The sequence below is a fragment of the Nerophis lumbriciformis genome, linkage group LG01 (genome assembly GCF_033978685.3).
Source record: "Nerophis lumbriciformis linkage group LG01, RoL_Nlum_v2.1, whole genome shotgun sequence".
Lineage (NCBI taxonomy): Eukaryota > Metazoa > Chordata > Actinopteri > Syngnathiformes > Syngnathidae > Nerophis > Nerophis lumbriciformis.
This window is the reverse complement of record NC_084548.2, coordinates 25,872,576-25,890,000: the sequence shown is the minus strand read 5'-3', so window position 1 is coordinate 25,890,000 and position 17,425 is coordinate 25,872,576. Positions and strand designations below refer to the sequence as shown.

General features: G+C 42.6%; 1 protein-coding gene across 2 annotated transcripts in view; it reads right to left on the bottom strand.

Moving 5' to 3' along the window:
* The window catches only part of dmd (dystrophin), a 586,555-nt gene that overhangs the window by 207,107 nt on the left and 362,023 nt on the right, over positions 1 to 17,425 (bottom strand). Inside the window, exons 42-46 of one of the 2 annotated variants that reach the window (XM_061978041.1) lie at positions 13,515 to 13,685; positions 13,304 to 13,426; positions 13,070 to 13,204; positions 4,872 to 5,024; positions 2,335 to 2,505 (exon numbers count right to left, since the gene is read on the bottom strand). In XM_061978041.1, coding sequence (XP_061834025.1) covers positions 2,335 to 2,505; positions 4,872 to 5,024; positions 13,070 to 13,204; positions 13,304 to 13,426; positions 13,515 to 13,685 — 753 coding nt within the window. Of the gene's footprint in view, positions 1 to 2,334; positions 2,506 to 4,871; positions 5,025 to 13,069; positions 13,205 to 13,303; positions 13,427 to 13,514; positions 13,686 to 17,425 lie in introns of those variants that run through there. The other variant, XM_061978050.1, reaches the window with a different exon arrangement.

Here is a 17,425-nt window from a genome sequence, read left to right as displayed (position 1 = left end):
GAACGCGGGAACAGAGCAGCAGCGACACTGACTCGATTAATGACGACTTCGACGTGTGTTGGATGCCGTATTCGCCCAACTGTTTATTTCAGACACTGAAGAAGAAGAATTTGAGGGATTCGTGGATGAGGAATAACTTCATAAAGTGAGCTTTACATGTTTATCTTGTGTGTTGTGTTGTGTGACATTAACGTTTGAGCATAGTTGAGTTATTGATATATTGTTATTGCGCTGCACTATTTCGAGTGTTGCTATATTGTGATTGCACTAACATTTGATTTACCGTAACAGTATCAGACTGTTTTTTACGTGTTTATTGAATCAGGGAAAAGTTCCCCTCCACTATGTGATATAAATGTTGCACTACATGTTATACCTTGCTGTTGTTAAAAGATAAACAAAACACCACGTCACTGACTTTACCTCGGGGCAAATAATAAAACAGCTGTTTATTCATTTTGGGAGTGAACAGAGTTGTCAGAACGCTGGTTTGTAATCTTTTAATAAAGTTGGACTGACCTATCTGACTGTTTTGTTGACATTCCCTTTAGCGCAGCTCCATCTAATGGATGCATAACGAAACCCCAGCCTCTACTGTAGCGTCTATTCTATGCGCCTTATAATGCGGTCGGTGCGCCTTATAATGCGGTGCGCCTTATATATGAACAACGTTTTAAAATATGCCATTCACTGAAGGTGCGCCTTATAATCCGGTGCGCCTTATAGTGTGGAAAATACGGTACATAGGTTTTAGAGTGTATGAAGTTATTCAACAGCAGAGGAAGTGTTTATAAGCGTGTGTAAAACCCGTAAAACGGACTTATAAAGACTTTAAATGCATACAATATTAATTGAAGGCATGAACTAAATATAGTTCCGACTTGGTGAAAATTCACATGCTACGAGGAGTTCATAACACTATATTCATATGCGTATTTTTATTTATATATATGTATATATACACACTCATAAATATATATATACATATATGTACACATGTATACACATACAGTATATACACATACACATACACATATATATATATATATATATATATATATATATATATATATATATATATATATATATGTATGTGTGTGTGTGTATATATATATATATATATATATATATATATATATATATATATATCTGATATATATGTATATGTGTGTGTATATATATATATATATCTGATATATATATATATATATATATATATATATATATATATATATATATATCTATCTGATATATATACATATATACACACACACACACATATATATATATATATATATGATGTTCGATAATATCGGCCTGCCGATATTATCGGCCGATAAATGCTTTAAAATTTAATATCGGAAATTATCGGTATCGTTTGTTTTTTTATCGGTATTGGTTTTTTTTTGGTTTTTTTTAATTAAATCAACATAAAAAGCACAAGATACACTTACAAAGTGCACCAACCCAAAAAACCTCCCTCCCCCATTCACACTCATTCACACAAAAGGGTTGTTTCTTTCTGTTATTAATATTCTGGTTCCTACATTATATATCAATATATATCAATACAGTCTGCAAGGGACACAGTCCGTAAGCACACATGATTCTGCATGCTGCTGGTCCACTAATAGTACTAACCTTTAACAGTTAATTTTACTCATTTTCATTAATTACTAGTTTCTATGTAACTGTTATATTGTTTTACTTTCTTTTTTATTCAAGAAAATGTTTTTAATTTATTTATCTTATTTTATTTTATTAATTTTTAAAAAAAGGACCTTATCTTTACCATACCTGGTTGTCCAAATTAGGCATAATAATGTGTTAATTCCACGACTGTATATATCGGTATCGGTTGATATCGGTATCGGTAATTAAAGAGTTGGACAATATCGGAATATCGGCAAAAAGTCATTATCGGACATCCCTAATATATATATATATATACATATATATATACACACACACACACTCACACATTATATATACATATTTAATACATTTATAAATTAAACATTCTTATTGTCCTAACTGTTTATCGTAGTGCAATAAGATTTGACATTTTGTCTGCTTGAAATTTTTGTGCTTTAAATATGACACCGTAATTTTAGTTCCTTGTAATCTTGAAGGTTTTTGGGATGGAGGTGGGGTGGGAGTATACAGTATTTATATCCTAAACTCAAGTCGTGGTTTGATGCATGATGCAGATGGGAGTTGTTAGTAAAGCGTGTTAGCAATAGCTAAAGCTACTCACATATTACAGTAGAATAACAGTTTGAGTTATTATGGTTTAGTCCAAGAGTAGTGAGGACATACAGGACTGGAACTCACACATTGTCTTTGGAAGGGTAAGAACTTGCCCTCCAACTCAGCCCAGCGAGTGTTGAGCTGAATCTGCCGAGGCTCCACTAGAGTGGCGGCTCCAGCCTCTGAGAGCTGATTGGCTAAACCCTGCAACTCCTTAAGCTCCTCCTTCTTCCGGGCCATCTCTGAGCCAATTTCCTAGTGGGTGAAAATCAACCGGGGGTGTCATCTTTCATTTTTGTTTATCCTTATTTTTGGACAGTTGGCGGCTCGAAGTCGGGAAGCGAGACACGTTCAGACACAGTACGAGCGCTGGAACAGTGAAAACGTGGACATGCACACTTTGTCAGACTTTATTTACAGTGAAGATGAGTATGAGGCAATGGAGTGCGTGTGTGCGCGTGTGCTTAAGTGTGAGTGTGGGGGGGAAAAAGAAACCAGCGTGGAATCACAGTGGCGGTAACGACAGGAGAGTGTGACGTCTGCTTAGCGAAATGTCATTGTGATCATCTGAAAGCAAAAAACAAACATGTCGAGTCAGGGGGCGGGGTGAAGGACACCGTGGGTGGGAGTGAGGTGTTGCCATGGCAATACATCAAGTGATGCAGCTAAAGGTCGCGGTGATGATACGAGGAAAATGTGCAGCTATGTTTGTGTACAGTGGAACCTGCTTAGGCTGACGCCCCTTGGACTGGCTGGCTGACATCGGCATAAGCGGTTGTCGACATAATCAAAACGAAAACTTGCCAATGCTTTCGCATTTCCAAGCTACTTTTGCCAGAGACATAATAGGTCATATTTTATTTTATTTATTTTCAACACAGGGCAGTTTGTCGACAACATTTTGCTCATACATTATACCGCCATGCTCTTATTTTGAAGCTTACTTCACCCTGAACAGGAAGTCACTGTGTGCATGGTTTAATTTTGACAGTCGTTATGTTGCTATTTTGTGAAAATGATACAGTTTAACAATACTACAACACATTGTACACCTTTGCGTCTCACATTTTATGTTGACGAAAGCAATATGTATGTCGACGTCGACCTAAGCGGGCACTTTTCACTAATAAAGAGTTTGAGTTTGAGTTTGAGTTTGAGTTTATTTCGAACATGCAATCATACAACATGATACATCACAATCTCCAGTTTCTCTATTCAACATGTTTGAAAAGGAGTAGGAAGAAGCAGAGCTTATTTAATCCTACCCCTTTTCTTTTACATAACAGTTGCTAAAACTTTTGTTCACTTCCTGTTCTCAGTTTATTCACAATATACTCCATAAGTAATCACAATAAAAATAAGTAAATAAATAATAATTGGTGAAGTAAGTTACATTTCATATGTTGAGATAAGTAAGATTAGTTTGTGAGTGAAAGAATGGATGAGTTAAATAAATACAGAATGTTTATCATGGTTCTTCTTCTTTATACTTTGTAAACACTTTAAGTTTGAAGAGTTTCTTGAAGTGAATCATATTAGTACATTGTTTGATTGCTTTGCTTAATCCATTCCATAATTTAATTCCACATACTGATATACTGAAGGTCTTAAGCGTTGTACGTGCATACAAATGTTTTAAATTACATTTCTCTCTAAGATTATATTTCTCCTCTTTTTTTGAGAAGAATTGTTGTATATTTTTGGGTAGCAGGTTATAGTTTGCTTTGTGTATAATTTTAGCTGTTTGCAAATTCACTATGTCGTAGAATTTCAGTATCTTTGATTCAATAAATAAAGGATTTGTATGTTCTCTATATCCAACATTATGTATTATTCTAACTGATCTTTTTTGTAACACCGTTAATGAATGAAGTGTACTTTTGTAGTTATTTCCCCATATTTCTACACAGTAACTCAGATATGGTAACACTAGTGAGCAGTAGAGAATATGAAGTGATTTTTTGTCTAGGACATGTTTTGCTTTATTCATTATTGACGTGTTTCTTGCTACTTTATGTTGTATATTTTTTACGTGAGATTTCCAGTTCAATTTATCATCAATCATTATACCAAGAAATTTGGTTTCATTTACTCTTTCAATTTCTATTCCGTCTATTTGTATTTGTGTTTGACTTTCTCTTCTACTGTTACCAAATAGCAGTATTTTAGTTTTACTGAGATTCAACGATAGTCTGTTTTTGTCAAACCATCTTTTTAATTTGTTAATTTCTTCTGTTATTATTTGTAGTATCTTCTGTGTGTTCTCTCCTGAACAAAACGCTGTTGTATCATCCGCAAATAATACTAACTTTAAATCTTTTGTAACTTTACAAATGCCATTTATATATAGATTGAATAATTTAGGTCCTAGTATTGATCCCTGAGGTACACCACAGGATATATTTAGCGTTGTAGAGGTGTGTTCGCCTAGTTTCACGTATTGTTTCCTGTTCAGAGTGGACCACCACTTGATTGCTGGCTCGACATAGACAAGTTGTCGACATAAGCGGGACCTACTTAAGCAGGTTCCACTGAATTTCTCAATGCAAAAAAATAAATAAATATATACAGTATATATATATATATATATCTGTGTGCGTGTGTGTGTGGTGCATTGTCACCTTGACCCTCTCACCCTGAGGAGGGTCAGGCAGCTGGTCAACGCTGCGCTGGATATTGTCTAGCCATGACAGCAGGTCATGTGACCTCCTACGATACTGATACCACTGTGGTGCAATGGCGAGTGCCTTCTTGTTCCTCAGCACGCGCAGGTCCTGCACACACACACACACAGTGTACACGCACACACACAGTGTACACACACACACACACACACACACACACACACACACACACACACACACACACACACACACACACACACACACAGATGTTTCAAAGACTTACTCACATGCTGTACAAACAAGCTGATTGTAGCTTTTTAGGGAAACAGTGAGAAGCAGTTTTTTTCATTCTGATGCCATACCTGATACCAATATGAACTCCATTCCTACTGGTTGAGAGTTAAATTGAGCTGTGCTAGCCACAGAGCTAAAAGCTGTCAATGTATTGTCCAGCAGAGCTCTTAAAGGGGGTCATTTTATAATTGTAATCTAAATTTAAAACCAAAATGTTGCTGCTTTGGTCAAAATGTATCAAAAATGTTGTTTTACAAACCATCTTCAAGCCCCTTTCAGACTGTCTCTTGAAAATGAGTCGTTTCGGGGGTTGTTTTTATGGATGCCCCCTCTAGTTGACTGCTTCTACGAACCAAGGCAAGTCTCTCCGGAGAGTGGTGAGGACGGCGGAAAAGATCATCAGGACTCCTCTTCCTCCTATCCAGGAGATCGCAAAAAGCTGCTGCCTGACCAGGGCTCAGAAAATCTGCAAAGACTCCTCCCACCCCCACCAAGGACTGTTTTCACTGCTGGACTCTAGAAAGAGGTTCCGCAGCCTCCGAAGCAGAACCTCCAGGTTCTGTAACAGCTTCTTCCCTCAGGCCGTAAGACTCTTGAACGCATCATAATTAAATTAAATTATCCCCTCAACTCCCCCCAAAATGGATTAACTCGCTGGAATAAAAAAGACAATATAACATACATCCATAAACGTGGACGCATGTGAAAAAGTGCAATATATTTATCTGTACAGTAATCTATTTATTTATTTATATATATTTATTTATTTTATATGTATATTCATATATTATCTATATATATTTATTATTTATATATGCACCTTATTGCTTTTTTATCCTGCACTACCATGAGCTTATGTAACGGAATTTCGTTCTTATCTGTGCTGTAAAGTTCAAATTTGAATGACAATAAAAAGGAAGTCTAAGTCTAAGTGCTACCCCCCGCCCACCTTCACCCACTGTGATATTGTTATATATTCATTATATTTATAGTATACAGTGGGACCTCAATTTACGAACCCCTCATTCGACAAATGTTTGATACACAGTGCTGTGTGGCGCTTTATATTGTGTTCAAAGTGAACAAACTTTTACTTCAGTATGGACTTTTGTCAAGGCTGGAAACAATAATTCATATTTACATTGTTTCTTATGGGTACATTTGCTTCAATATACACACTTTTTTATTTCCTAACCCTGTTCAAAAACCAATTAAGTTCCTAAAATGATGTCCCACTGTACACATTTTTCTGTAGAAAGGCTGAAAAAAAGTTATGGCTTTTTAGACACAAAGCTTTGTGTTTTTTTATTGGTTATTGGTGCTAAAATTGTATTGCCTTTTGCTCTCTTTTCCATTCGTGCTTTTTTTGGTTTAAATTTGTTTCTGCAGAGTGCCACATTAACAAATGAGAAATAAGCCAGTTTGGCCACTCCTGCTTTTGTGGCTCTTTGTCAGGGCATGAAGTGCTTAGTGTTGGCTCTGTGAGCAACCACAACTATATTTGTTGGCTTCCTGTCACCGATAAGCGATAGAGATTGACGAGAGAAGGGGTGTGTTGTTGCAACTGGAGCTTGTTGATGCATTGCAATTGTCAGCCTTCATGATCCTTAACAACATTTTGGGACGTGCACACATTATACAACGCAGTTTGGCGGGGTGCAAAGTTGTAGCGTGCGCTGGCGCCGCGACACAGAAGCATTCTCCAGATTTTGGTGACTACCCTTGATATTGGGCCAGGCGGGACGCGTGCCTGGAGAGCAGTGGCCTGTTCAGACTTTTTTTCCAGGGTTGGCCTTGTGGTGCAGGGGTAGCACCTGTAAAATGATCAGTCTACCCTAGGGACAGCTGTAGCTACCGTATTTTTCGGAGTATAAGTCGCACCGGAGTATAAGTCGCACCTGCCGAAAATGCATAGTAAAAAAGGAAAAAAACATATATAAGTCGAGCCCGGCCAAACTATGAAAAAAACTGCGACTTATAGTCCGAAAAACACGGTACTATAGTATCTTACCACCACTCAGTATGGAGTGAATCTTCTTGGAGTACAATTGCTGACATTAAATATTTGCTACTGCTGAGAATTGAACCCACTTCATGAGGTATAAAAGGCAAGTGCATGGACCATTACACCACAAGCTAATTATTTTAAAGATAATCTCATTTTGTATTTAAATATATATATTATTTTATTATTTAGTTATCGGCATCTGTCCGTCAGTAGTGACGATGGGTTGCGCCTGGGGGAGTTCTTCCTCCCACCGTCGTAGCTGGCGCCAATCGGGTGGAGCTTAGGACTGCCAGCTTCCGTGTTGTTTCCTCCCTTTAAAGGGGAGGCTGGAGTGACCTCTCCGTGGCGCATGCCTGGGCAGAAAATATGGAGATCCTGGGTTGCCCAGTCATCAAAATCCACCTCTCGGCCGTGTCGATGTGGCCCAGAGGAAAGCAAGGCAATACGTCTGGCATCGGCTAGGCTGCAGGAGCTGCCGGCAGGGGGTCAGCAATGACACCCAGCCGCGTCAGGGGCTCCACTCCTGATTTTCTGTCTGGGTTTACTCCCATAGCCTTTCCTTCTCCCAAAGGTACCACAAGGCAGCGGGTGGGGGGAAGGGGGGATGACGACTATTTGACCCATAGGTGGGGCAGTGGTTGGCGGATGCCAGGGCGTGTCCACACACCGGTGGGCCTGCACACCTCGCCTCTGGGGCCCACTGCTGCTCCGAGATCCCCTACAGTTTAGCCTGAGACCGCTGTATATATACTCTCTGAGTACCATATTTTTCGGACTAGAAGTCGCAGTTTTTTTTCATAGTTTGGCCGGGGGTGCGACTTATACTCAGGAGCGACTTATGTGTGAAATATTAACACATTACCGTAAAATATCAAATAATATTATTTAGCTCATTCACGTAAGAGACTAGAGGTATAAGATTTCATGGGATTTAGTGATTAGGAGTGACAGATTGTTTGGTAAACGTATAGCATGTTCTATATGTTATAGTTATTTGAATGACTCTTACCATAATATGTTACGTTAACATAGAGGCACGTTCTCAGTTGGTTATTTATGCGTCATATAACGTACACTTATTCAGCCTGTTGTTCACTATTCTTTATTTATTTTAAATTGCCTTTCAAATGTCTATTCTTGGTGTTGGGTTTTATCAAATACATTTCCCCCCAAAAATGCGACTTATACTCCAGTGCGACTTATACATGTTTTTTTTTCTTCTTTATTATGGATTTTCGGCCGGTGCAACTTATACTCCGAAGTGACTTATACTCCGAAAAATACGGTATATATATATATATACACATATACATATACATATATGTATATATATATATATATATATATATATATATATATATATATATATATATATATATATATATATATATATATATATATATATATCCATCTTCTTCCGCTTATCCGAGGTCGGGTCGCGGGGGCAGCAGGCTAAGCAGGGAAGCCCAGACTTTCCTTTCCCCAGCCACCTCGCATAGCTCTTCCCCGGAGATCCCGAGGCATTCCCAGGCCAGCCAGGAGACATAGTCTTCCCAACGTGTCCTGGGTCTTCCCTGTGGCCTCCTACCGGTTGGACGTGCCTGAAACACCCCCCTAGGGAGACGTTTGGGTGGCATCCTGACCAGATGCCTGAACCACCTCATCTGGCTCCTCTCGATGTGGAGGAGCAGCGGCTTTACTTTGAGCTCCCCCCGGATGGCAGAGCTTCTCACCCTATCTCTAGGGGAGAGCCCCGCCACCCGGCGGAGGAAACTCTTTTCGGCCGCTTGTACCCGTGATCTTGTCCTTTCGGTCATAACCCAAAGCTCATGACCATAGGTGAGGATGGGAACGAAGATCGACCGGTAAATTGAGAGCTTTGCCTTCCGGCTCAGCTCCTTCTTCACCACAACGGATCGATACAGCGTCTGCATTACTGAAGACGCCGCACCGATTTGCCTGTCGATTTCACGATCCACTCTTCCCTCACTCGTGAACAAGACTCCTAGATACTTGAACTCCTCCACTTGGGGCAGGGTCTCCTCCCCAACCCGGAGATGACATTTTACCCTTTTCCGGGCGAGAACCATGGACTCAGACTTGGAGGTGCTGATTCTCATCACAGTCGCTTCACACTCGGCTGTGAACCGATCCAGTGAGAGCTGAAGATCCTGGCCAGATGAAGCCATCAGGACCACATCATCTGCAAAAAGCAGAGACCTAATCCTGCAGCCACCAAACCGGATCCCCTCAACGCTGACCGTCCGATGCCCCGTACTCTCTGAGCACTCTCCACAGGACTTCCCGAGGGACACGGTCAAATGCCTTCTCCAAGTCCACAAAGCACATGTAGACTGACTGGTTGGGCAAACTCCCATGCACCCTCAAGGACCCTGTCGAGAGTATAGAGCTGGTCCACAGTTCCACGACCAGGACAAAAACCACACTGTTCCTCCTGAATCCGAGGTTCGACTATCCGGCGTAGCCTCCTCTCCAGTACACCTGAATAAACCTTACCGGGAAGGCTGAGGAGTGTGATCCCACGATAGTTGGAATACACCCTCCGGTTCCCCTTTTTAAAGAGAGGAACCACCACCCCGGTCTGCCAATCCAGAGGTACTGCCCCCGATGTCCATGCGATGCTGCAGAGTCTTGTCAACCAAGACAGCCCCACAGCATCCAGAGCCTTAAGGAACTCCGGGCGGATCTCATCCACCCCCGGGGCCTTGCCACTGAGGAGCTTTTTAACTATCTCAGCAACCTTAGCCCCAGAAATAGGAAAGCCCACCACAGACTCCCCAGGCACTGCTTCCTCATAGGAAGACGTGTTGGTGGGATTGAGGAGGTCTTTGAAGTATTCCCTCCACCGATCCACAACATCCGCAGTCGAGGTCAGCAGAACACCATCCGCACCATACACGGTGTTGATAGTGCACTGCTTCCCCTTCCTGAGGCGGCGGATGGTGGTCCAGAATCGCTTCGAAGCCGTCCGCAAGTCGTTTTCCATTGCTCCCCCGAAATCCTCCCATGTCCGAGTTTTTGCCTCTGCGACCGCTGAAGCCGCACACCGCTTGGCCTGTCGGTACCTGTCCGCTGCCTCCGGAGTCCTATGAGCCAAAAGAACCCGATAGAACTCCTTCTTCAGCTTGACGGCATCCTTCACCGCCGGTGTCCACCAACGGGTTCTAGGATTACCGCCACGACAGGCACCAACTACCTTGCGGCCACAGCTCCAATCAGCCGCCTCGACAATAAAGGTGCGGAACATGGTCCCCTCGGACTCAATGTCCAGCACCTCCCTCGTGACATGTTCAAAGTTCTTCCGGAGGTGGGAATTGAAACTCTCTCTGACAGGAGACTCTGCCAGACGTTCCCAGCAGACCCTCACAATGCGTTTGGGCCTTCCAGGTCTGTCCGGCATCCTCCCCCACCATCGCAGCCAATTCACCACCAGATCGTGATCGGTAGAAAGCTCCGCCCCTCTCTTCACCCTAGTGTCCAAAACATGAGGCCGCAAATCCGATGACACAACTACAAAGTCGATCATGGAACTGCGGCCTAGGGTGTCCTGGTGCCAAATGCACATATGGACACCCTTATGTTTGAACATGGTGTTTGTTATGGACAATCTGTGACGAGCACAAAAGTCCAATAACAAAACACCACTCGGGTTCAGATCCGGGCGGCCATTCTTCCCAATCACGCCTCTCCAGGTTTCACTGTCGTTGCCAACATGAGCGTTGAAGTCTCCCAGTAGGACAAGAGAATCACCCAGGGGAACACTCTCCAGTACTCCCTCGAGTGTAACACTCTCCAGTACTCCCTCGAGTGTGGGTGGGTACTCTGAACTGCTGTTTGGTGCGTAAGCACAAACAACAGTCAGGACCCGTTCCCCCCACCCAAAGGCGGAGGGCGGCTACCCTCTCGTCTACTGGGTTGAACTCCAGCATGCAGGCTTTGAGCCGGGGAGCAACAAGAATTGCTACTCCAGCTCGTCGCCTCTCACTGCGTGCACCGCCAGTGTGGAAGAGAGTCCAGCCCCTCTCAAAAGAACAGGTTCCAGAGCCCTTGCTGTGCGTCGAGGTGAGTCCGATTATATACAGCCGGAACTTCTCTACCTCGCGCACTAGCTCAGGCTCCTTCCCCCGCAGCGAGGTGACGTTCCACGTCCCAAGAGCTAGCTTATGTAGCCGAGGATCAGACCGCCAAGTGCCCTGCCTTCGGCTGCCGCCAAGCTCACAATGCAACCGACCTCTATGGCCCCTCCCATGAGTGGTGAGCCCATTGGAGGGGGGGACCCACGTTGCCTCTTCGGGCTGTGCCCGGCCGGGCCCCATGGGGACAGGCCCGGCCACCAGGCGCTCACCATCGTGCCCCAACTCCGGGCCTGGCTCCAGAGGGGGGGCCCGGACGAGGGAAATCTGAGTCCTTGTTAATGCATTCCCATAGAAGTCTTCGAGCTACTCTTTGTTTGATCCCTCACCTAGGACCTGTTTGTCTTGGGAGACCCTACCAGGGGGCATGAAAGCCCCCGGACAACATAGCTCCTAGGATCATTGGGACACGCAAACTCCTCTACCACATTAAGGTGGCAGCTCAGAGAGTATATATATATATATATATATATATATATATATATATATATATATATATATATATATATATATATATACACACACACACACACACACACACACACACAGTACAGGCCAAAAGTTTGGACACACCTTCTCATTCAATGCGTTTTCTTTATTTTCATGACTATTTACATTGTAGATTGTCACTGAAGGCATCAAAACTATGAATGAACACGTGGAGTTATGTACTTAACAAAAAAGGTGAAATAACTGAAAACGTGTTTTATATTCTAGTTTCTTCAAAATAGCCACCCTTTACTCTGATTAGTGCACACTCTTGGCATTCTCTCGATGAGCTTCAAGAGGTAGTCACCTGAAGTGGTTTTCACTTCACAGGTGTGCCTTATGAGGGTTGATTAGTGAAACGTATTGCTTTATCAATGGGGTTGGGACCATCAGTTGTGTTGTGAATGAGAAGGTGTGTCCAGACTTTTGACCTGTACTAAACACACACACACATATGTATATATATGTAGTTTTATTTTAGTTGTGTGTTATACTGCTCACAGAGTGGTAAACAGCTTTGATAGAGTTTGCCATCAAATTTAATATTATTCTTTATCCAGATTCCAAACAGACCGCAACTCTCTAAAGCCTACATTTACAATCCAGCAGTTTATGTGTTCCCGGATCTCCTCGCAAAATGTAAACCGCGTATCAAAGCGGTCAAGTGGTACGGACGGGCTGCGAGGCTTTACACGTGACCATTTCCGGCTCCTCCTCTACATGAAGCAAGCCTTGATATGTGCTTCGCAGAATTGCCCCCTTCGACACACGCCTGAAAACTTTAGCAATTAAGCCCACTACGTGTACTCGCTCACTGCTGGAGAGCGGTGAGGCGTACGAGCGTGATCAGGGTTTGAAATGTGTGTCTATTGGCAGGTCTGTTGGTTCCTCTCTGGGAGGGGATAGTAATGATATTACAATGCATTTACAAGATCTACCTGTAAAGTCCCAAAGACTGTTTTTGTGACCCCGATCTAAAGCTTGATATCCAAAATATGTGCATTGATGTAGACAACTATAGCGCTGGCATTCAGTTGCTGTAGGCACCAGCCATTACAAAAGAAAGTCTTCGAAGGAACGCCATCAGGAGAAGAGTGAAAATGAAAGCTTGTGGAAACAGAACCAGCTCCTTTCCTCTGACAGGCCCATACTGACACAGGATTGCAAATTGAAGGTTGGCCAAGTGAGTTACCTTTGAGTACACAAATAGAAAAAGGATCCTACTGTATTGAAGTGATGCTAGACAATACCTTGACATTGTTGTATTTGTTGCTTAGCCGCTTTTGCTTCTGTTTGATCTGTTCTTTCTTGTCCTGATCCGGAGCTCTCTTCTGCAATTTCTCTCCTCTCAACAGTAACTCCTTCACTGCACCTTCTTCAAAGTCCTACACACAAACACACAAGGACGAACAAAGATCTGTTTAGAAGTTCAACAGTCGCATCAAGGTGAAAAAGTTACAAATGTTCTCCCCCTTTTCAGTAACCTTGTCTTCCTGAAAGTCCTCTTCCTTGAGGTTTTCACCCTGTTTCACTTCCTCCTCCAGGAGATCCAACCAGATCTGAGCTTCACTGTGATACTGCTCCAGTTCTTTGGCCGATGCCGCTGTCTGAGATTTGAATTATATTCATAGTTGTCAGAAATGTCAAAATAACGGAATTCAAAACACTACTGATTGGACTGTTGTCGTCCCCCACCGGTCCAGAGGCGATGCGTTGCACAACGGCATCAAACTTCTGGTTCAGAAGCTTCACTTTGGGCCCCACATGGGCTTGACAGTTCTCCCCCCTGCTGGCCATGAGTTCCTGGGCCAAGGCCCTCACTTCATCCATCTTACCCCGCGTAAGCTCCAGCTCGGCACGCAATACCTGCGTAGACAAACACAGACACATTTTGAGTCTTTATATAGCTTCATTTTATGAAAGTATGTAACACGTAATGGGAAGGAGTGGTTGCAAAACATTTGGCTACACTGCGAGCATACTGCTTGGCACTCAGCATCAAGGGTTGGAATTGGGGGTTAAATCACCAAAAATGATTCCCGGGCGCGGCCACCGCTGCTGCTCACTGCTCCCCTCATCTCCCAGGGGGTGATCAAGGGTGATGGGTCAAATGCAGAGAATAATTTCGCCACACCTAGTGTGTGTGTGACAATCATGGGTACTTTAACTTTAACATGTGTTTTATAGGTGTATCGATTATCAGTCCAATCCAACCCACCACCTCGCACGCACACACCCACACACACACACAGACAAGGCAAATGTAACTGATACGCACTCATAAACACATTACAATAGGACTGTTTGTCAATGTAGCATGTCATTACAACTCCGTACAGTAGGTGGCAGTATGCATCGCAACTCCCGATTCTTAACACAACTAATACGCTAAATAACTATGCACCTAATCTGCCAGAGAATAAGAAAACGTAGAAGACGTTTCAAGGTACTCTTTTTTTTTTCCCAAACTGGTTTTGGTTTTATTAGAGGATTTTGTCCTCTCTGATATGAAAGCACACATTGCTCTTCTCAACTAGCAATGAGGGTTTCTGCTGCCCTTCCCTTTCTAAAAGCAATTAAAGGCAGCTCACTTCACCCGTCTCGGCAATCCCTTCACACCAATAGATTGCAGTCTTGTGGAAAAAGTACTATTTAGCATGTGTAAACTATCCATCCATCCATTTTCTACCGCTTGTCCCTTATGGGGTCGCGGGGGGTGCTGGAGCCTATCCCAGCTGCACACGGGCGGAAGGCGCTGTACACCCTGGACAATTCGCCACCTCATCACAGGGCCAACACAGATAGACAGACAACATTCACACTCACATTCACACACTAGGGCCAATTTAGTGTCGCCAATCAACCTGTCCTAGAAGTGGGAGGTAGCCGGAGTACCCGGAGGGAACCCACGCAGTCACGGGTAGAACATGCAAACTCCACACAGAAAGATCCCGAGCCCAGAATCGAACTCAGGACCTTCGTATTGTAAGCAGTGTTGGGTTAGTTACTGAAAACCAGTAACTAGTTACAGTTACTAGTTACTTTATTTCAAAAGTAACTCAGTTACTAACTCAGTTACTTACACCACAAAGTAATGCGTTACTGTGAAAAGTAACTATTTAGTTACTTCTTTTTCTTCCCTTTTTTTTTAAGGCTCCCATTAATGCCCTTTTAGCCTTCATTTCAGTACTGTTATTGCACTGGAGAATAATACAATCTGTTGATCAACTTGACATGCATTTGCATCACTGAACTCAGAAAGCAATGTGGTCTACATACAACACACAAAGACAAAGATATGTTTCAAGGGCCAAATTGACAAAACTATTTGAAATAGCTGCAACATAATGGCACTTTAACTTTAAGTAGATAGGATCTTTGATCCAAGACACAACTTACATTTAACTAAAATGTTATTTTCATTGTGCTCGACAAAAGAAAAGTATTGAGAATGTCTCCATGTTAAGAAACTCGACTTCTGGCTTCACCATGATGTCTTGTTAGTTGTTATGAGAGTAGTGTGTGTGTGTGTGTGTGTGTGTGTGTGTGTGTGTGTGTGTGTGTGTGTGTGTGTGTGTGTGTGCGTGTGGCCCTTTAAGATATGACAGCATGTGAGGTGAGTGACGTCAGTGAGTGAGTGGGCGAGAGAGGTGAGGGAACGGCGACAGTGCAGTGCAGGTGCTCTAGCTTGGTGGATGGCTGTGTCCAATAAAGTCACAAAGTTGTAAACTTGAGTTGTAGTTCCGGGTAAAGTGAAGGTTGTTAGCCCAAAAGTACATAGGCCCTGGAGGAACGTCTCCCCTGCGCCCCTCAACTACAGTCTGGGAGCCCCCTTCCCCTTGCCTTCACCCACACAAAGCACGCCTCTTCTCTGCACGCCTCTTCTTTTCCTTGTGACACACAAGGAAGACACCGCAGCGCTGCAATAAAACACACTCAGATCTTCTGTTTCTAGCCGATACTACATAAAAAATAACGTAAAATAACGCAGTAACGCATCATGTAGTAACGGTAACTGAGTTACTGAATATAAAAAATAAAGCGTTAGATTACTAGTTACCGCCGAAACTAACGCGTTAGTCCCAACACTGATTGTAAGGCACACGTAATAACCCCTGTACCACCGTGCTGCATGTGTAAACTAATACAATAGTTTTTTTGGGGAAATAGATTTATGGATGCTCGTTTTGGTACGTCTAATCAGTGGTACAAGGCTGAAACAATCGTGGCTTCGAATTTGTAACCTCAAGTTCAAGCTGTCTTCAATAGCTAAATAATGGTACAAAGGTTAGATATGAGATATCAGATATTAATATATTTTTTAATAATTTACACCCGGCTTCCTCCCACCGCCAAAGACATGCACCTGGGGATAGGTTGATTGGCAACACTAAATTGGCCTTAGTGTGTGAATGTAAGTGTGAATGTTGTCTATCTGTGTTGGCCCTGTGATGAGGTAGCGACTTGTCCAGGGTGTACCCCGCCTTCCGCCTGAATGCAGCTAAGATAGGCTCCAGCACTCCCCGCGACCCCTAACGGGACAAGCGGTAGAAGATGGATGGATGGAATTAGCTACACATCTTTTAAGAATTCCCATCATCGATGGAACACTCAAGCGTCTCCCTCTTCATCACTTTTCCCTTAGACTGGCCCACACTTTTGTGAACACTTGTTGACTATGGACTCGTTGACCCTTCAGACTTATCTGCTCTTTTGCTATAAAGAGGGTGGATAATTATTCATCAGGGCTCACTTTTGCAGAAGCTCGCTCCTGTGGAGGCGCCCACTGGTGGTGTTTATGTCTGCAATTTTGCGGGAGTGAGATCAACACTGTAGCATTTACATTTGACTTGTTTTGAATAAATACTTGTGAATTGTTTTTATTACGGATACGGCAACAGGTGACTGATTTGCAGGAGTGTAGTTTGTTGTGAGTTTATGCACTGTGTTGGTTTTGTTGTTTTAACAAGGTGATGTTCATGCACGGTTCATTTTATGCACCAGTAAAAAAAACATGGTAACACTTTAGTATGGGGAACATATTCACCATTAATTAGTTGCTGATTTACATACAAATTAGTATTATATTGGCTCTTAACTAGTCATTATTAAGTACCGTATTTTTCTGAGTATAAGTCGCATCGGAGTATAAGTCGTACCTGCCGAAAATGCATAATAAAGAAGGAAAAAAACATATATAAGTCGCACTGGAGCCCGGCCAAACTATGAAAAAAACTGCGACTTATAGTCCGAAAAATACGGTACTTATTAATGCCTTATTCGGCATGGCCTTATTATAACCCTAACCCTCTAACCCTGACCCTAACCCTAACCAAATAACTCTAAATTAAGTCTTTATTACTTAGAATATGTTCCCCTAGTGTCCAAATAACTCTAAATTAAGTCTTTGTTACTTAGAATATGTTCCCCATACTAAAGTGTTACCAAAAACATATAACTTTGTTTTGAATTTGAAAAAAAAGAACATTTTATTTTTCACTAAAGAAGGGTTCGGTGAATGCGCATATGAAACTGGTGGGGTTAGGTACCTCCAACAAGGTTAAGAACCACTGGACTAGAGGCTGTAATTGCTGCCAAAGGTGCAT